At 29.3% G+C, this 21,887-nt stretch overlaps 4 protein-coding genes across 5 annotated transcripts in view; 2 read left to right on the top strand and 2 right to left on the bottom strand.

The window, feature by feature from the left end:
• LOC125840642 (epidermis-specific secreted glycoprotein EP1-like) overlaps window positions 1–2,761 on the bottom strand; it is a 41,978-nt gene extending 39,217 nt beyond the window's left edge. The window contains exon 1 of one of the 2 annotated variants that reach the window (XM_049519622.1): window positions 2,105–2,761. In XM_049519622.1, the coding sequence (XP_049375579.1) occupies window positions 2,105–2,734 (630 nt within the window). In that variant the 5' untranslated portion in view covers window positions 2,735–2,761. Of the gene's footprint in view, window positions 1–1,593 lie in introns of both variants that reach the window. The other variant, XM_049519628.1, reaches the window with a different exon arrangement.
• Window positions 2,762–8,384: 5,623 nt separating this feature from the next.
• Window positions 8,385–9,502, top strand: LOC125840292 (epidermis-specific secreted glycoprotein EP1-like). The gene has a single exon (XM_049519260.1). The coding sequence runs from the start codon at window positions 8,394–8,396 to the stop codon at window positions 9,288–9,290; it is 897 nt and encodes a 298-aa protein (XP_049375217.1). The 5' UTR covers window positions 8,385–8,393; the 3' UTR covers window positions 9,291–9,502.
• Window positions 9,503–16,912: 7,410 nt separating this feature from the next.
• LOC125840222 (protein LIGHT-DEPENDENT SHORT HYPOCOTYLS 10-like) lies at window positions 16,913–19,824 on the top strand. Its single transcript, XM_049519187.1, has 2 exons — window positions 16,913–17,380; window positions 19,765–19,824. The coding sequence occupies exons 1-2, from the start codon at window positions 16,913–16,915 to the stop codon at window positions 19,822–19,824; spliced, it is 528 nt and encodes a 175-aa protein (XP_049375144.1).
• Window positions 19,825–19,958: 134 nt separating this feature from the next.
• On the bottom strand, window positions 19,959–21,745 carry LOC125807974 (peptide-N4-(N-acetyl-beta-glucosaminyl)asparagine amidase A; the record flags this gene model as incomplete). Its single annotated transcript, XM_049487739.1, has 1 exon — window positions 19,959–21,745. A coding segment is annotated over one exon (1,746 nt), but the record flags the coding sequence as incomplete, so codon positions are not given.
• Between the last annotated feature and the right edge of the window lie 142 nt (window positions 21,746–21,887).

Genomic DNA, 21,887 nt, shown 5'->3' on the forward strand with positions numbered 1-21,887 from the left:
TGAATTGTAAGTATTGTGTCGGTGCAAAGGGTAAGTAAGGTCGGAGTCTGTTTAGATTGACTTAAAAGTTGGTTAAATTTATTTTTAAGTCATTTTTAATTTTTGTATATGTTGACAAAGTTAAAAATAACTTAAAATAAATTTAAAATTACTTTTAAAAAATTAAAAGCAAAAAGTAGGACTTCCATAATTTTTATTTTTTATTTAAAAATCATTTAAGTTTGATTTTTTTTTGTGACTTAAAATCTAATTTTTTTTCTTCTAGCCAATCCAAAATGGGGTCTAATTTTGAAATTGAAAATTAGAATTTGAAACAATGTTTATTGGGTTCTAAGTTTGATAATAGAATTTGAAATTTTGATTTTTGAGATTTAATTTTAAAACAATGTTTATTTATAAAATTCACATAAAATTTAATTTTAAATTATGATTTTATATTTAAATTATTCAAAAATAGGAAATATATGATTTATTAATTTGAAGCCTTAAGTATTTAGATACTTTGTTTGGGAATTATTTCGTCTGTCCATTTTTATTTGCTTACTTTAAAAAATTCATAAATAATTATCACTTGGTTCTTAATCTTTCTTTATTATTAATTCTAGTTATCTTTCAAAATATTGAATTTGTTGTAAAATAGATGTCCACACAATATACTTCGTGCCCAAGTAAACTCTGTGCGCAAGTAATTTGTGCCCAAGTTTTATAGCCTATATATATATATATATATATATATATATATATATATTTCCTCTTGTAATATGAAAAGATGAGAAGAAGTAAAAAAAAAACATACAATAATAAAGAAAAGTTAATACTACTATTACTTTGTGTCTTTCTATCTACACTCTTCTTAATTTCAATTTATTATCTTCATTTTATGGAGTAATTTATTATCTTAAAAAAAGTGATATAACAAATGTATCATTTTATAGTACTATCTTTTACGAGGTGTGTGAAATCAACCATGAACAAATAAAAATAAATGGATGGAATATAATTTACTCATTTGATAAGATAGCATAAGAATTTAAAAAAAGTTTGAATAATTTTCATAAATTACTGAGTATACACATTTATAAGAAAATATACAAAATAAGATATCCAAATTGCATCACCTAAAACTTTCAACTTCAAATGATTTATTTTTCAAACGATTATTATCATTTTATATGGACTTCAGTTTTTTTTGTTTGATTTGCAAATAGCTTATACTAAAATTTTAATACAGAAATTATACAGTAAAGGAACTAAGTGTAATATATTGATGTTTATACATTATGTTTTCTCAATATTAGCCCAGAAGGTATACTTATTTTCACAGAAATGTGTATGTCAATTTTTTTTAATTTTTTTTTTAATCAATAAGACCCAAAGGGTCATTTTATAAATATGATTAAAGAAAGTACATAAGTAATTCTGTTTATGTCAAGTTAATACAATTTATCATGATTAAATAAATCAACAAAGGCAATCGAGATCTCACTTGTTAAAAGCTTCTTTCATAAATATAAGAACAGAAAACATAACGAGGCACCACCTTCAATTCAATCCAAAAACAATTACTACTATATATCAAAATAAAAAACACACTTTAATTCAACCAAAACATAATATTTTTTCAAAAAGGGAAAAAGAAAAATATAACTAACATTAAATAGGAAGTACTACTCATTTATTGGACTAGTAGCTGTGGGCCCACATATTGTACTGGACACAGTAATCATTATCTTATAGAGCTACCTTTACAACAATATAACAACAACAATAATAACATAACCCGTGGAATTTGCTCGTAAAGGATAATGTGTACGCAGATTTAGACGTTATTTGAAACATTTTAAATCCTACTATAAGTTACTTTCCAACGGAATTCATCTGCTTCTTCATCTCTAACGAAAGTATAGGCCTTTAGATTTCCATCAATTTCAAGTCTAAGATATGTCAATGTTGTGTTGTATTTAGTAAATGCCATCACATGTGAACTTCTCTGTGTTGATTTTGCAAATCTATAATCCAATTTCAATCTTTGATTCCCACTATTCAATTTTATCGATTCCAACGTGTTATTCCCATAATTGAACCAAGCTAATTCCACGTCTACCTTGTTCCCCTTGTAGACAGCGAACAATCTTGGCTGCACCACCAAGCTATAAGGCCCGTTCGCATTCTTTTTCACCGAGGCCCGGCTCACAAGCTTATTCGGGCCGGACAATCGGAGAGTTTGGCCCACTAGTAATGTATCAGTGGGATAGTTGAAACTCTGCCAGACGAATTTACCCTTGGAGTCATGTAGCACCATGTTACCATTAGGTAACAACTTGAACCCGGTGACCCCCTTATTGGCCGTGTTGGTCTGCCAAGCGATTCGACCGTCAGCATCCGCCAATACGAGATTTCCGTTAGTTCCAAACGTGAATGTCGCGTTTTCTTTAACGGGGTTTCCCCTATTTGCTTCCCACACCCAACGCATGAGTGATTCAGAACGGACAGTGCCCATTCGCAATGCTAATGTCCATGCATTAGGAGTTGTGTTGTAGAAACAGAGCTGAAACGGATTATTGGAAATACTAATAACGCGATAATCTGCTCTGTATTCTACAACATAATCTCCTAATTCGCCTTCATTGACGAATTTAAAGGTGTTTTCAGCTGGAACTTGAGCAATGCAAGAAAATATTTGGGAGAAAAGAAAGAGAGAGGCAAGAAGTGTAGTAGGCCATGAAGGAGACATGTTTAGTTTGTTGTTTTAGCTTGTTTGTTATATGATACATTTGCTTCTTGAGATTGGTATTTATAGATGGATGGGGAAGGATAATTATATTAGTTATATATGTTGTTTATCAGAATCATTAAGATATTTGATTTTGACTAGATGTAATTAATTATACACAAGTTGGGTAGTCAATGTTGAGGTGCTCTACGCGGAAACAATCAAGTGGATATATATGCCTTAAAGTTATAATTTTTCCCTTTGATGGCACTTTGTTTTCGGATTTAAGTTTCTTTAGATATAAAGTTATCAATGTTAAGAAGTGTTTTATTTTTAATATAATTTTTTTTAACGTAAAATCAAATTTAGTCGGACTTCAATATAAATATTAAATATCGAAGGGAAAATAAAAATTAAAAAAAGAAAAGAAAAGAAAGAAGTATGTGGATAGTGCATTTATTGTCTCAAATTTAAGAGAGAATTTATCAGCACTCACTATAACAAAAATATTTTTTAGCGGCAATAAATAGACACATTAATAAAGAGTGCTAAAGTTTTTACCGACAGCGTTATTAGTTAAGTATTATTAGATTCAATGTCGCTAAAGGTCTTAGGGACATATATAAAGAGTGCTAATTACCTCTAAAAGTACATATTTAGCGGCAATTGAGCTATTGCCGTTAATTAATTGTCACTAAAGATCATTTTTAATGTAGTGATTCATGTTTATATCAAATTATATTAGTTTTTTTTTTAATTATTATTATTTAATTGAAATAAATATAATCTTTTAATTCAAATTTGAGATACACAGAAAACTAAAGATAATGTTGATAAGTTAAAAAATATTCTGTAGAGTATTATTTGATAAACTGGGAATATGAGTCTTTTAGACCATCATAGTACATTGAATTAAAACCACAGAATAACAAAACTAACTCTCATAAGTCATACTAATAGTAAATAAATTTCTATTTTATTAAAGAAGTAAACACATATTTTGTATTTTATTTAGGTATATTCTCATTTACATATATCTAACAAGATCTTGTATTCAGATTTCATTTTATTTTTTTTAAATTGTGTCACTGTTCAATACATATTTTGAGCAAATTAAAAGTCTCATGTGAAAATATAAGGCTCTCTATCAAATATAAAAAAAAAATTGTTACCTTATCACAACCCTAAGAAGTTGTCAAAATAAAGAGAGATAAAAAGTGGTCCAATACCACTGCCCACTTGTGTCTTTTGGATAAAAAGGGATTGAGGTGGTGGAAATTGATTGCGATAGGCTTATATTTGACCGTTCAATCAAAAATATTATTCCGTTGACAATATAAATATATATTGGTTATTTCTTTTTGGATGAATTATAATACAAATTTATATTTTATATTTATCAAACATACCAATAGCTTTTGACGTTCTCCTTATATTAGTAGTAATGTATTAGTTTTTAAAATTTGTTTTGTATCAATAATATAACATCTTTTAAAATTCCTTTTATATCAACAATGTAATAATTCACTTTGTATTTATTATTATATCAGTGATATGTAACGAATTTTAAAAACAACTGTAACACTAATAATGAACGAATTTCAAATTATCTATACTATCACTATGTTAGATAATTAGGTCTCAAATGATCGTTATTTCAAAAAAAAAAAAAAATCCTTTATTTATATATCATTTTCAATTTTGTCAAATTAATTTACATAGTCAATCAGTGTGCACGTAATTACAAACAATCATAATTTTGTCGTAAACCAAGGAAATCTTTTCACTATCAGCTTGTCACTTTGTTTATTGCAAATTTAAAATCTCCCTCAAATTTATATTTTTTGCAGCATTATTGATTCTCGATTTTATAGAGTACATATATTAAATTAATTTATAATACAAAAAAACTACAATAGTAAAAGTATTTTCTAGAAAATACAAAATTCCTATTACTGCAAATCCTTCTCAGTTTGTAATATTAAATATTTCTACCATTTTATTTTATGTGTAGTGTTTGACTAGCTTCAGAATTAAATATGCATGTTAGTTTGACTAACATATTAATATTTTAAGAATGAAGAAAAATAAAATAAAATTGTGGATGAAAAGAGAACAAACATTACATTAAACTTTTAAATTGTAAAAAATAATAATGAAAGTTTTTATATTTTTGAAAGTTATGAAATCTTATAAAAATAAAATGATAATTAAATATTCTTATATTATTTCAGAATAAAAAGAGTTTCATATTATTTAAAAAAAAAAAAAAAAAAAGAGTTTCGTGCAAAAATGAAACATAACGAGTTTGTTTGACTTTGCAATCTTTTATTTGACTATTGAAAAGCTAAAAAATAAATAAATAATTTATATTTGGCTCCAGCTCACCTTGCTGGGGAAACAACAGGCACCAATGGAATGACCAAATCAAATCATAATTATTCTCTCGATCTCAAATTATCAATTGTGTTTCTTTTTTAACGTGCTTTTAAATAAAATATTACGTTTTTTGACTATCTTATATTTATTTATGTCTTCAGATATAATTTCTATTTATTGAATATTTATTTAATTATATATTCCATAATTAAAATATTTGTAGTTTTTAAAAACAAAGTTAATAGAAAAATAAATACTAATTTTATCTTAAACCAAGAACTACTGGATGCCCATGACAAGGACAATTCCACCTTGCTTTTTCTAGTATTGAATTCTTTATTTTAATTATTAAAATCTGATATTCCAAAGTTAATTAGCATGATTGATTATAACATTAGTGCGTGGGCATGATGACATCTAAACTCAATTCTCTACCACAAAATGCTATAAGACATGGACTTTACTAATTATAATCGGTGGCAAAATCACAAATTTATCTAGAATTTTCAAAAAAATCAAGAATATCACAGTTATAATTTAAACTATGTTTTAAAGCATTTTTTAATATCCTTTATCATAAATTTAATGTTAAAAAAAATTCAACAGTTCATATATATTTAAAACTATTGTACTTCATTGGTATGGTGTCAATTTTCGATAAAAATAATTGATGCATAACTATAACCTACTATCACAAAAAGAAACTTATTGTTGTATAGAATTTACTTTTTCTCTTTAAAAAAGTGACCTACTTTTCTTTTTAATCTAATTAAAAAATATTCGTGACTCCTTTTCTTTTTTTAGCAATACGTTAATTTCATCTTTCCACGTGACATATTTGAAATTACAAGATTTAATGATATTTTGATACGTTTGATATAATTTTATCAATATTTCAATTCTAATATCGTGCTGAGTCTGCTTACCAAAATCAAATTACTGTTCCCCATCTTTTCAAATGACAAGTTACGTGGTTACCATATGCTTATTCCTAATAAATTCAAGTTTCTAGGATAGGAAACAAGAAAATCTATGTACATACTTTAAATCTTGCCATAAGACACTAAACATTTGTCATTACTTTAATATCTTTATGAGTTATGGGCCCTTTGAGGTCAATTTAACTCAGAAAATTATAGGAAATAATCTTGTGAAAACGGATGATTTTAAATTTTTTTGACTCCAATATTGTCTTATTTAGCCACATATTCAAGATTAAAAATTAGAGTACTTTTTTTGTCTCAATTAATGGATACAGTCAGAATTTTGAGAGTCCGAATAGTTTACTTTTTGGATATGAAATCTTTAAATTGGAAATTACGTAAGAAATTTTATAAATTATAGTAATTAATAATTTAAAATATTTTAAAAATATATGAAAAATTGTAATAAAAAAAAACTTATTTGAATCTTTATATTTATTGAATTAGATAAAGGCAGAAATAAACAATTTTTTATTAGTATATAGGAGTATATTTTAACTTTTAAAAGTTACACTAACTACTTTAAATTACCTATTTTCTAGTAAGCACGATAATTGAAATGGATCAACGCAGCCACTATAAAGCATCAGAAAATTATTATAGCCCTGTCACCCATGTGCCATGGCCTGGTGCGTGTTGTCTCTACTGGACAAGTTCAAGGATGAGCTGGATCCATAAACATTTTACTTCTACAAGAGTCAAATAAATATCATTTGTCATTATAATGGAGAAATTTATTTGGAAGTAATAGTGACTATATATATACTTTTTGTTTCGATTTATTTGTTCTACTTTTATTTTTAATACATTTTAAAGAATATCTATTTTTTGATAAAAAAATTTAATTTCAGCTTTTCACGTTGCATGTTTCAGAGACCATAAGATTAAATGAAATTTTAGTACACTTAACATATTTTTAGAAAAAGATCACAAGATTCAAATTGTTCTTTACTTTCTTAAATTTCATGTCAAGTCAAAACAAGACGAACGAATTAAAACGAAGAGAGTAATTTCTAGATATTCTTGTTTTTTGATATAAGTAGATTATATAAAATCTAAACTTTATTAAAATGAACCTTAAAAAGTAGTATTGGTACAGATAATGTAACCTGTTGTTGTAGCATTTAAGCCAGAATTTGCCTTTGATGTTATATAGTCGTGTTCGTGTTGGCGATTATCACTTTGCAATAAAACAAAGTTATAATTTTAAAGTAAATTAAATTTCCTGTTTTTGACAAAATGATTGATTTCTGTGGGGGGTATGATTATGCAACTTTAATTATATTATCCAGCCGCCTCAACAGTTTCAAATAGTCTCGATCTTTTTTATTTAGTGTTCGATATTTATATTTGAATTTAACTGAATTTAGATTCGTATAACAAAGTTCATCTATGAAAGTGTCACTTTTAATACGATATTTTTTTCATTCCAAAAGCTTAAATCTTAGACATATGCTTAAAGATGAAGAATTCTCAGTCATCCACCGCAATTCTTGCAGACCAAAAGGCCGTTTGGTTTAAGCATAAGATAGTATAATTTTGGTAAAAAATTACGTATTAGTTTAATTTTAGCCGTTTAAAATTAATGTGAAAATACACAACACGTAATCTTAATTAAGTGATAATTGCAAGTATGATCGGTAAGTGTTTAACGTTATTAGTTTGCTGTAAATATTAAGTCCGTATAAATTTTTGCCTCAATTTTAATTGCTTATTCACATCAATATTTATATCAAATCTAATAATTCAACTTTATAACTAAAAATTAAAAGTAAAATACATACTCCCATTTAACCATAATGTACTAGTAAGTATAAATTATGCAATTTCAAAAACAACTTCTCTGTCTCTATGAGATAGTGATAATTAAAATTTACGTACATTCTATTTTTTTTCTGAATATACTTCGTGAGATTTCACTAAATATATTATTATTATAGTATAATTTATGCATAACTAATTTCTCCATAATCTTCTTTTAAATCAGAGGGATCATTGTTTCTGTCTATAATAGTTTCACATTTCAAATGCAATTATTTTTATAGTATGCTAATAATTATGCTCATCCAATACACAATGTACGGACAGCACATCAACATTGACCGGTTTTGAATTTGTCTACCTTTGAAATTTTGACCCATACTATTAATGTATTATTATATCCAAATAGTTTATCAATATCCAGTCATGCAAATATTATGAATCAAACAATAATACAATATATAAAACTAATTAATTATTCTTCCTCATGCATCTATAAATACCATTCTCAAGAAGCAAATGTACCATATCAAACAAGCTAAAACAATAAACTAAACATGTCTCCTAATTCATGGCCTACTACACTTCTTGCCTCTCTATTTCTTTTCTCCCAAATATTTTCTTGCATTGCGCAAGTTCCACCTGAAAACACCTTCAAATTCGTCAATGAAGGTGAATTAGGACCTTATGTTGTAGAATATCAGGCAGATTATCGCGTTCTTAGTATTTTCAATAATCCATTCCAGCTCTGTTTCTACAACACAACTCCTAACGCATGGACACTAGCGTTGCGAATGGGCACTGTCCGTTCTGAATCACTCATGCGTTGGGTGTGGGAAGCAAATCGAGGAAACCCCGTTAAAGAAAACGCGACCCTCACGTTTGGAACTAACGGAAATCTCGTATTGGCTGACGATGACGGTCGAATCGCTTGGCAGACCAACACGGCCAATAAGGGGGTGACAGGGTTCAAGTTGTTACCTAATGGTAACATGGTGCTACATGACTCTAAGGGTAAATTCGTCTGGCAGAGTTTCAACTATCCCACTGACACATTACTAGTGGGCCAAACTCTCCGATTGTCCGGCCCGAATAAGCTCGCGAGCCGGACCTCCGTGAAAAAGAATGCGAACGGGCCTTATAGCTTGGTGGTGCAGCCAAAATTGTTTGCTATCTACAATAGGACTAAGTTAGGCGTGGAATTAGCTTGGTTCGATTTTGAAAACAGTACGTTGGAATCAGTAAAATTGAATAGTGGAAATCAAAGATTGAAATTGGATTATAGATTGGCTAAATCAACAAAGAGAAGTTCACATGTGATGGCATTTACTAAATACAACACAACATTGACATATCTTAGACTTGAAATTGATGGAAATCTAAAGGCCTACACTTTTGTTAGAGATGAAGAAGCAGATGAATTCCGTTGGAAGGTAACTTACCAAATGCTTTGAGAAAATGTTTTTTTTTAAAAATAAAAATAAAAATATTAAAAACGTTAACTTTATAAGATAAGGATTTTATTTCCAGTAAAATAAGTGGAGAAAATGAGTGGGTCCACAGCTATTATTTTCCTTTTTTTTTTTGTTGAAGGGTGTATTTTATTATTATGATTTCTATTTTTCATTTCTGTTAAAGGATGTATTTAATTATGTTTTCTACTATTTAAGATGCTATGACAAATGTGAAGGGTGTCTTTAATTATGTTTTCTACTATTTAAGATGCTATGACAAATGTGAAGGGTGTCTTTAATTATGTTTTCTACTATTCGAGATGCTATGTCAAATAGACATATTCAAATTAACATGGTTTTTAAAAACAATAAAAAAATGAAAGGCGTAATACTTTGTTGTTTATTAAACGCAAATTCTTAAATAAAAAGAAGAATTAATCGAAATAGCTGTTCGTTCAATTTCTTAAATTAAAAATAGTCGACCAATATAGAATATACATATGATTGCGTATAAATTATGTATATCGATTAGAAAAAATAAATTGTGAATCCGATTAGTTTGCGTAAAGATTCTGTTCTTGGACTTCATTCTCCTTAAAACTTGGTTGGGCTTGGGCCATAGTCCAAACAAATGGAAGGCTAAACAGAGGGAGTTGAAGCCCACAATGAAACACTCAATTAATCGAGATGGCAAAAAGACTTGGGCTGTGTAACTAAAATTAAGAAAGGAAAAATTACAGAAATCCCACATTTTAGTTTACTTATTACCATTATCCCCTATAAGTTTTACAAATTTTCAAAATCTCTTATTTTCGCGCATCAGATTAGTGTATCTCGCTCATCAGATTAATGTATCAGCGCTTATATTATTGTATCTCGCGCACCAGATTAGTGTATCATGTATAAAATGTACATCAGATTAGTGTATCATGTATAAAATGTAATGTATCTTACTTAACGTAATGTATCTCGCGCATCAGATTAATGTATCAGCGCTTATATTATTGTATCCGTTTGAGGGATTTCTGTAATTAAAAACTTTTAAGGGATAGATTGTAATATTGCCTTAAAAGTATGTGATTCTGTAATTTGCCCATTAATAAATATATTTTCTTTTCAAATTTAAATTTATATTTTTGAGGATAACTAATTAAATGGCTAAAATTTCACTTTAATATTAAATCGAATCTTAGTCTGATCGACGAAAGGGTGTTGCTTGGATGGTAAACACCCCTTACTTCCAATTCGAAGGTTGCGAGTTCGAGTCATCAAGGGAGCAAAAGGAAGCTCCTAGGGAGGGGTAAAAAAATAAATCTTAGTCTGATCATTACTACTTTCTTGTTCCTTCATATATGATATTTACACCAATTCTATAAATATATGAAAAAAATATTTCGACATGACCACATATATGAGAACCAAAAAAACTAAGATGAGATTCATATGCTCCACAAGTTGTGTCGTTTGAGAAGAAATTTTCATCAGACATTAGGAATCTAAGCACGTTTTTGCACTAATTTTAGTAAAAACATTTGAGATGGTGGACCCATATAAAAGGAAAAATGAGAATTAAAAAGAAGATAAGTAGCATGAATATTGATGTGATTTAATTGTGAGCCATGGTCTTAACTAGTGTAGGGTAGAGTAGTATTATTGAACTGTAGGGTTCATCTGATACGAGAGATAAAGGATAATAATTTTGAGATAAATTGTAGAATAATTTTAAACCAACCCATTTATCCTAAAATAAAACTAAAAAAGAAGATAGTAGAACAAAGCTCAAGTTCAACACTAGGGAATATCGATACACCGCGATGTTTCATGCTCCAGTTTGCTCGGGGGAGACAACTCAGTTGGTTGAGCTTCACTCTTGCAATTGGGTTGTTGCGATTACGGGTTGCATTGGATGCCTAATTGTCCAAGCAATAATCATGATACTATCTTGTATTTGAACCGGTGACTCTATTTTTCTAAGTAATAGGAAAGAAGACCAAAATGTGCAACTTAAAGACTACTAAAACAAAAATGGACCGTCAAGAACATAGAGGAGGTACGATAGACAATTGATTAGATCTAGTATGAATCATATATATAGTGGTAGTTGGAATCGGCGGATCTCCTAGAGTTCCCTCATCTGAGATTTGTAGGGAAGAAGATCAAGTTGACCCTTACGAACAACTTGATACACTATCTCCCTTCAACCCTTTGAACGAAAGGCGGAAAAAGAAAAATTCATAGATAGACTCTAGAATCTCTACATGTAGCACTATGAGATCACGTCCCCAAGGACGCCTTTGGCATCCAAGGGTCATAGAACCATGTTTAATAAGTGGAATGCATGGAAATAGAACCATCAAAGTATAGAACACTGTATCTTATAAAATGAGATTTTTAGGTGTGAATCTACATTAATTGAGCTCCAAATTGAATATCGAGTGAAAACTCTAAAAAGAAAAACAATTACTAAAGTGGACATATCTAGTCAAATTCAAATACCCCTATCAAGGAGGATGCAGCTGATACTTTGAAATGATTATAAGGGGTCACTTCCTATTTAACCATCACTTTTTGTGATATACCTATGGACTATGGTATGTATGAATTGCAAATGAAACCATTGTTTGTTCTTCGTAATTGTCCATCGACCTAATAGGTGGATTTTATTCCGTAAGATTTAATTATATTACGAAAATATTATTTTCTTGCGATGCACAAAGATTTTTCACTTGAAAAGTAGTTTGATGCATTTTGTGTTTAAATTTTATATATAGGATCCAAACAAATGTCAAACTCTAAGAGAATGTGAAATAGACAACTCACCTGATCATGACACAAACATCAATGACTATAATTTCACAGTTCGAACACACATGAAATTAAAGTTCAATAAGATGTCCTAATGATGCGTGAACACTACATAAATACTATTTCCTCTGTCTCACTTTATATAACTTATTTTCTTTTTTAGTCAGTCCCAAATAAAATGACATATTTCTATATTTGATAACGATTTAACTTCAAAATATCAATTTTACCCTTGATGAAATGATTCCTAGTCACACAAATATCTATGACTTATTTTAGACCACAAATTTCAAAAATCTTTCTTTATTAAATTTTGTGTCAAGTCAAACCAACTCATATAAATCAGTACATCAGAAGAATATGATATAGCTCCTATTCAGGAGTTCTCATACACACACATCATATAAAGGAATGAGAAAAAAAAAAAAGAACATGGTGTATAATTACTACCATTATTGTATGTTTGAATTCTCTTACAAAGTTTTTTTCAACCAATAAGAGAATTGAATATTATAAACTAATTGATTAGCTGGTAGTTGGAAAATTAAGCATAAGCTTTATATATTAAGCTAATTATTTATTCCCCCATGGTCCAAATGCGTTTAGTGGAATAAATCTTGCTGTTTATAATTAGGAATTAATTTCCAACTGAAAGCTTGATTAGGATAAGTTCAAAGATTACACGAATAATCTAGTGCAAAAAAAGGTAAATAATATATTACATAATTATCACTGTAATTTTTATTTTCCCTACATTCTTAAGTTAAGTAAAAAATATATATTTATAAGTAAATCTTGTTGAAATACGAATATAAAAATTAAAAAGATTGACAAAAGTAACTTGATAATAAAAAGAGTTTTTAATCAAGAAGACGCGTATAATTTAAACTCATATATTAATGATTACTAATTCAAACTACAGTCCATTAGTTGGCTTGTTTAACTACTCCATGTGAAAATTGGAGTCATTTTAAGTAAAATGATATGATATTAGTTGATAGGTATATCATAACTACATGAACCAAATTAGCACTCATGTTGACAAAGTTAGCTTGAAATAAGGAAACATGACACGAGGACAATATTAATTATTTTTTAAAAAAACGTATATATATTTTAGACTTTTGTACAAGTTACAAAAGAATCTCAAGGAAGCAAAATACCATTAAGATCAAATGTGATGAAATAGTTGAGATCATTCGATTGATCATAGGGAGTGCAATTTAGTTGCTTTAATAAATTTATTTTATGCGATTCTGAATTAATCGAGATAATAAATCTCGAATAACTGATACCTAAAATGAAGGGGAAAAAAGTAAAATAAAGAAAAAAATATTTTACTTATAACCTATTTTTCTTACCACATATCACTTTTTAATAAATTCACCTAAATCTTGAAATCCGATTTTTTTATCTCAAACAAAAATATGGAGATAAATTAAAGAAATGGAAAGGGAAGCCAAGGAGCAAAAACAAAAACATCACTAAGACAGTAGAGTACACTTGGATAATAATATGATTAAACCATTATCAACAGTATTATGATGTTAATTAATTAGTGACGCTACTATTGTCTTTGCTATTAATTATATATTTGTGTTGTTAGGAAATATTATTAGTGTCACAGCTGTAACAAGCAACTATATGGAAAGTTGATTAATTAGTAGTTAATTGATTAAGCATATTTTTTTTCATGTAAGCAAAATCTTGAGAGTCAACAAGATAAAATCCCAGATAATATATGGTGATCAGTTGATACTGATTATAACAATAGTAAAATGATATACTACTAATTTGTGTTCGGTGTTTATATTATACCAAACAATTTAATTTTAATAACTAAAAATTATAGTGAGAATACATATCACTTAATCATGCATGCATGGTTAAGAATATAAGTTATTATTGTGTGCGTAGAATGTCTTGCTTAGATTTGATTGATTTTTTACAACGATCTCAAACTAATATATACTAAAGATGGAATACGAATAAAAATTATTGAATTCACGTGAACACATATATCTCACATCTTCATTAGTTTTTTTAGTTTAGTATAAATATTGAGTGTGTAAATTTTTTCCATAATCAAATAGTAATTATATTTCCACTTTATAATACTTTACTTTTTTTTTCTCCCATTACCCATATTGGAAGGCAAATCCATAGGAGCCAATCAAAAAGATATTAGCTAGAAGGAGCCCATTGTTTATTAAATTATTAAATATTAAAATATTTGAAGCAGCCAAGCCATCACTATATATTTTTCAAATCAAATACAACTTTCATGGTTGTCTTTTTCTAACATATTAGAAAATAATGATCTTCATGGTCCAACAGATTTTCATCTGTCTAATGGGAAAGTCTTTTCATATAGTAGTTCCATTTATATATGTTATTACCTAGCTACTAGGGTTTTTGCCATATATATATATATTGCCATCTAGATAAAATCAAGTCAAATATTGGACTTATAATCAATTTTATTCATATAATAATAACTACATGTTACTCCTAGGCCCTAGCACTTCAAATTTGTTTGATAGATAAAAATATAAATTTATTACATAACTCGATCAGTTGGTTCATTATCTGAACTTTCATCTGATTAGTGAAGGTTAAATTAAAAACCAAATGTTGAATGTATTTGCTTTTTTAAAAAAACAAATATATGTTAATGTTACCTAGCTACTAGGGTTTTTGCTTTATGTATTGCCTTCTAGATAGGATATATTGGACTTAATTAAGTTTATTCTTCTTAGCTATAACTACATGTTACTCCTAGCACTTCAAATTATTTGTTTGATAGATAAAATATTACTCTATACTACATCTTAAAATATAATATGCATTAAATGAATTAGATTATTTTTTAAAGAAAAATAATATTATGAAGCTATATAAGGCAGTATTATTATTGAAATGATGGCAAATATGTTGGAATCTCCGAATTAAAAAAAAGTCATATAGATTGTATAAATATACTTTGCACTTTGTATTATTTTTAATTTATTAAAGTTGTTAGATTTCACAAATAGGTTAAAGGAGAATAAAGTGAGGTTTTGTGTGACCTATGTATTACAAATATTAGGGATGAGAAATTAAGCTTACAAAAGGAAGTTCTAAAATAAAGAACTTCTAGTTATATAAAAAGCCTAAAAGAGTCTGATATGATCAAAAATAAAGTTGTCCTTAATTCTTCACTCAAATTTTAATGTTAGGCTTGCCAACTATGTACATTATTCTTTAACGACGTATATATAACCTTAGAAGGAAGATTTATAACCGAGAAGAAAATAGTTATTTTACAATGCTTTGATCCACAAAGTTAGCAAGCAAGTTAAAATATATATATATATATATATATAAAATTTATAATTTAAAATAATTTAACTTTTAAGGTTTTTTATTTTTCATATTACTTTGATGACACGATTTTGTGACATATGTTTTTACCATATATTTCAAAAACCTTTTTAAAAGAAAACTGTGTTAAATTAAATCAAATCAAATGCATGTCTCCCATAAAATGGTGTGGAGGATATAATTTTGACCTTTTTTTTCCTTCTTCATTCCCATTGTTCCCACGGGTGCACTAGCAAATTACGATTGATTACACAGTAATATATTATCATATCATAAAAATTAAAGTATTTTTTAGCTAGAGAAAACCATAGAGTATTTTGTTCTTGAATACGTGATAACATTTAGCAGAGGCGGAGCTAGATGGGGTTTGTGCGTTCGGACAAATCCACTAGCTTTTTCATAGACCATGTAGAAAATTAAACAAATATATATATATGTATATTAACTTGTGAACCCTTTAACAAAATTGATTCACAGCTCAGTGGTAAGAAAGAGCGGTAAAAATGCTTTTCACACTAATATTGCCTCCAAACTCCTAATTCTGGCTACGCCAGGTGCATCACACTTAATTAACCGTCAATTGCTTATATTGTATTAATAGAGGTGAACGGTACCCTTCATTAATCCTAAGTACTCAAAATATTATGATTTTGTACATGTATAATGGTGTCTTAATCTCTATTATGACTGTGATTTAATTTCTTACAATGTAAGCATATTATCATTAAAATGAATTATAAGTATGTGTTTATGATATAAAATTCTATATAGTTAGGAGAAATACAAGTTTCTTCACCACCTAATTAATTAAACAATGGTAGTAATTACTCTAACTCCTTTTTTACTAGACAAAATTCTAGGATTAATTGGTAATTTTTACTTCTTGACTATACATACACAAGTTGTTAATTTACTGTGTTCACACTAGCTAGCTACCCTTAGTAGCTAAGAGTCAAATTAAAGTGCTAATTTTGCTAATATTCTTGATAATGAGTGCTAGGATGATGCTAATACAATTATAAAAAAAAAGTTAATTATCATTAAAGGCCATATACTATTGCTAATAGTACAATTAAAGGAAGAAAACAATATGGTGATGGAAGAAAAAGAGGAGCTAAAGCACTTCCCCTTGGACCCCATCTCATGTCTTATCAACTACCCCAATTATTTGTTTTAATTTTATCTTTTTTCCATTGCAATCCTACTCATCTCTATATAATTTTTCCTTCTCTAAGCCAAAACAATTCATTAAAACACAAAACAAATATATCCCTCACAAATTCTCCACCCAATTTATGTTTACTTTTTCTTTTTCTTTTTTTAATTTTAAAAAATAGTCTTGGTAGTGTTACAAATAATTATTCCTTTGGTTACAACTTCAGGTTCAGAAACACGCAGTTCGAAAAAAATCAAGATTGCCGGACAGAAAACCCCTTCTTGAGAACTTTCAAGCTATGATGTCATCAAGTGAGCAAAGAAGGGAAGCAGGAGGAGAGGGAGAAGGATCATCATCAACAACTGCAATTACTCTAGCACAATCCGATGACCACCACCATCATCATCAGCTATCACCACCTCCTCAGCTGAGCCGTTACGAGTCTCAGAAACGTCGTGATTGGAATACTTTTGGTCAATACTTGAAGAATCACAAACCCCCGGTTCCTTTACCTCAGTGTAACTACAACCACGTGTTAGATTTTCTTCGATACCTAGATCAATTCGGAAAAACTAAGGTACATTTAAATGGATGTGTATTTTTTGGACAAGTTGAACAAGTTGGACCATGTACATGTCCACTTAAACAAGCGTGGGGAAGTTTAGATGCACTAATTGGAAGGCTTAGAGCTGCTTATGAGGAAAATGGAGGATTACAAGAGACTAATCCATTTGCTAATAGTGCTATAAGAATTCATCTACGTGAGGTAAGAGATTCTCAAGCTAAAGCAAGGGGAATTCCTTATAAGAAGAAGAAAAAAAAGAGGAAAATTCAAATTAATTCTAGTAATAACAATGAGGTAAATTCTTCTTGATTTTCACAAGAGGGAAAAAAAATAAATGGTAAAATTTATTTCTTTTATAATAAGAAGGTTACTTCAATTTGCTTCTGGGAGATTTATATATTATTATGAGAATTAATTGACTTAGCTTCATTATAATGTGAAGATGTCAAATAAAATATAACATTAATTCCAATTAATTATGCTGATTTCTCTATGATTGCTTGGATATATATTCATTGAATAATTAACGCTTGAGTTGAAGGTCTATCCATAATAACATATATATCTTCAGAAGATAGGAATAAGTTAAGGTTGGTACACGTCACTTTAATTTTTTCGAACTCTATTTATGAGATTTATTGTTATTGTATATTGGGTTTGAGGGCTCTTTTTTCCTGCCCCATCCGCTCTTAGAGCCCGTTTGAATTGGCTTAAAAGTCGGTCAAACCTACTTTTAAGTCAGTTTTTGACTTCTGAAAGTGTATGACAAATATAAAAAAAATAACTTGAAATAAGTCAAAAATGACTTAGAATGAGTTATGAAGTGTTTGGCAAAGTAAAAACCAACTTAAAATAAGTCAGAAACCAAAAGTAGGTCTCCCCCTACTTTTTATTTTTTGACTTAAAAGTCATTTCAGTTTGACTTTTTATTTTTGACTTAAAAGCTACTTTTTTTTAAGTCAATTCAAACGGACAATTAACCAAGAATCACAAGACATTTCCCTTTCATCCGGTTAGAAACCCTAAAATTTAGACAGCTTCTACTGATTAGTTAACTTTGATCTTCTACTTGAATTTAGGAACAATAGGAATTAGTAGGCAGCCACAATCCAAGATTTAATCCTAATGGATTTGATTTCCAAAATTTTAGTAATGAATTCGCTATCTTTCAAAATTATGAATTCAGATCTATTATTTATTATAATTTTAAGAATTTTTTATGTATAAAATTTATGTTCTACATTAAAAATACTGGATGAATACAATCTATGAATACTATATCCACCATTGTCAATGGCGAAGACATGATTTTCACCAATTTAATTCACTCTCAACAATACCATTAATTTCAGGTTGTCACAATAATTAATTGATGAATTAAGCATTTTATTAGAGTCTACATGAAATAGACTTACGCTATGATAAGTCATTAATTAGTAGTAGTAGCAATTATTATGTGTAGTTAGGCCCAGTCCATAAAGAGATTTTTCCATTAGACAAATTTCATATAGTCATAATCATATCCATAAATAGAAAATAATAATGTCTTGTTGTACGCTTTATCTTTGCCCTTGTAATACTTTTAATCTGTTGAAATTTAATTCACATTGTCCTAAAATTCAAACTTATAAAAAATCAAAATGTTCATGACTATGTCATGAAATTTAATAAAATCTTAAAGGTTGAACTTATAAAAATAAACTCAAACTTCGTGGAAAAGTCATAGAGTTTGACGGAGTCCCTATATCCCAAGTTCCAACTAAGTTATTTAGATTTAATTCGCGCATTTCTCCCGATTTTTATTCATCTAAGATCAAACTAATGTTTTTCTCATCATGATAGTTGGAAAAAAATTTATTCGCACCCAATATTAAGCGTTTAGCATGATGGTGGATGTTACACAAATGCTGTAATGACTAAAATATATGAAAAGGTAATTTAGAGGGAGCAATATTAGATTTGGAGATCTTTGTTTATTTGATTTGGTCAACCAGAATCAAAGGTGGCTTATAAACATAAAAAGGATTAATTGGAGATTAGCAATGAGACATGCTGGGCCAAATTAATGGAATAAACATCTGGGAGAATTTTGTCTTTTTTATTTTATTTTATATTATATTATATAGTACTATATTTTATATTATATAAAACATAGTGGTAGTTGGGGTCACTGACATGATCTATTTTGCTACTTTTTTATTTGTCTAAAATTGTTAGTCCTGTTGTTGGCTATGTTGCTTATATTCTCTTAAAATATTTCTGTTTTTGTGTCGAATCTTTTAAAAATGTGTTACTTTTAGAAGATTCAATATGTACTTGATGACAATTTTGAGGAGTACGAGCAACATAAGTAATAGTAGATGTACTACAACAACAAAAAAATGAGATCATTACTAAGGTTGAATCTTGGTGGCTTTTGCTTAAAATTCTTGTAGAATTTCAACCAAAATTTTCACAAGAACTACTTTTTATGTCTTCATACTTGGAATAAAAAAGGCTTCAATTGAAAATTTTCACAAACAATTTTATGAATGGTACAAACCGCGCTAGTTTATTCACATGTTTATGTCTTCGCGAACTCTCAGGCAAGGGCAGATGTAGACTTAAAGCTACGGATTCAGGTCAACTCAGTAGTTTTTGCCTGAACCCTGTATTTCTATCTAAGAATTCACACAATATCTATTAATATTTGATTGTGAACCCAAATATTATTATGTATTAACTCGATATAGCTATAGTTACCAGTAAACTTCAAATTCTGAATCTGCCTCTACTCTCAGGAACATGAAAAGGTCACTGCATTTGCATGATACTTAGAAGCTATGATACAGTATTGATCAATTTGCTACAACTATTGATCACCTTGTCATAAAGCACCGTGTGATTTGAGCTGCTTATGTTCCTGAAGTAGCAGCCTTTAACGTCGTTGTATTTGTATATCTGTTGTGTGCTCCCAAGTCCACTGTCTAGCGACTGGTCCTTTACAAGCATATAGCCCTGCGCGTTCTGCAGATTGTGAACAGAGCTGGCTGAGGATCCATACTTCAACCTCTTCTCATCGACTATCAAAGTCACATTCGAGATAGCAGCATAGCTTTTATCTCCTATCTCAAGTCCATCAGAGTACATGTGAAGCTGAAACTTTTTCAAGGATTCAAGAACCTGAACAGAAAAAGACCGCGTCTTAGCATAAACAGTGTCATTAAACTCAATAGTCTGATCAACAACTTGCAAGTTCGCGTCATTTCCCATCACCATATAGTTACTATAGCTCAAACTTTGAAATGATCTCGTTGTGACTGTTCCATAAGATGATTTTACCCATCCAGTCATTGAGATCGATCTACGAGCATTTGTCACAAAGGAACCATCAAGACCAGTAAAATTACTCGTGAGAGAAAATGAAAGGGGCAAACTACTATACTCCAACAACTTCCCTTCTGTTTTTACACTCTTTTTATCCAACCAAAGGTGCAAATTTGCATCAACATACCATACATTCAAAGCATTTGTAACACTAAACGAAATATTATGAGAACTTCCATCTAAGATCTTCCCTAACAACGGCGTAATTTCAATATCATATGAAGGAAGATCAAATGAGCCAATTCCACTTATAGGTCTCCACAACAGAGGATTGATACCACCAGTATAAATCACAGTAAAAGGCCAAACTGCACCAACTACAACATCATCCAAACTTACTATCACCTCTCTAAAAGCACCATTTCCCGCGATATCACTACGATTATTCCCAGTAATATAATCATTTGGCAAATTTCCATACCAGAACTCATCATTCTCATGAAATGACACATAAATTTCCAATACAGCCCTGTATACATTTTGTGGGATTTTGAACTCTTTTGACTGTACATCTGTAGAATTCTCAATCTCAAACCACAAACCATCATTCAACGGCAAATTACGCGATATGGGTACGATTAAATCAGCCCCAGAATCAAATCCCTTAAAGGGGTTTCTCACTTTTTCAGTAGGATAAAAATGAACAAAAATTTCTACATGATAAACCCCAGTATATTTACTATCAACAATGTTCCCAATATAAACAACAAGAGTTTGATTAGTCATAAGCAAAGAAGAATACCTAGTAATATCCTTCTTCACAGTCCAAATAACTCCATTTGGCCTTGGATCTGCAGTACAACTCCTGAAAATTTCAACCCCACTAAGCCAAATCCCAAAAATTCTATCAAATTGTCTTCCTTTACTTGTTGCTTTCCATTCAAGAATGATTTTGGAGAACTTTTTTGATGGGCAATTTGAAGGGGGTGTGTAATTTGTGAGGATTGGTGGTTTCCCATATGTATAGGCAAAGTCATGTTTGAGGACTAAGTAGGAACAAGATTTGGTTTTGGGTAATTTTATAGGATTTGTGACTTCAAAATAGGTTGTGGGGGTGTCATTCTTGGGAGAAATGTCTTGTTGAGTGGTGAAATTTGGTCTGATTAGAACTGTTTTGTGGATTGTTGCTGTGGAAAAGAGGGGTAGGAGTATTGAGAAACAAATGAAGAAGAAGAAGAAGAAGAAAGAGACAGCCATTAATGGTATGCAAGAGAATGTGTAGTTTTGTCAATTGCTACTCCTTAGAGTGGATCCAAGATTTGAAGTTTATGATGAATTTCTATGTCACATACAGAATCTAAATAAAAGTTATTGAATTCACATGATCAGATCTAGATCTACC

This window comes from Solanum verrucosum, unplaced genomic scaffold (assembly GCF_900185275.1).
Source record: "Solanum verrucosum unplaced genomic scaffold, falcon-dt-bn FXZP01000277.1, whole genome shotgun sequence".
NCBI lineage: Eukaryota > Viridiplantae > Streptophyta > Magnoliopsida > Solanales > Solanaceae > Solanum > Solanum verrucosum.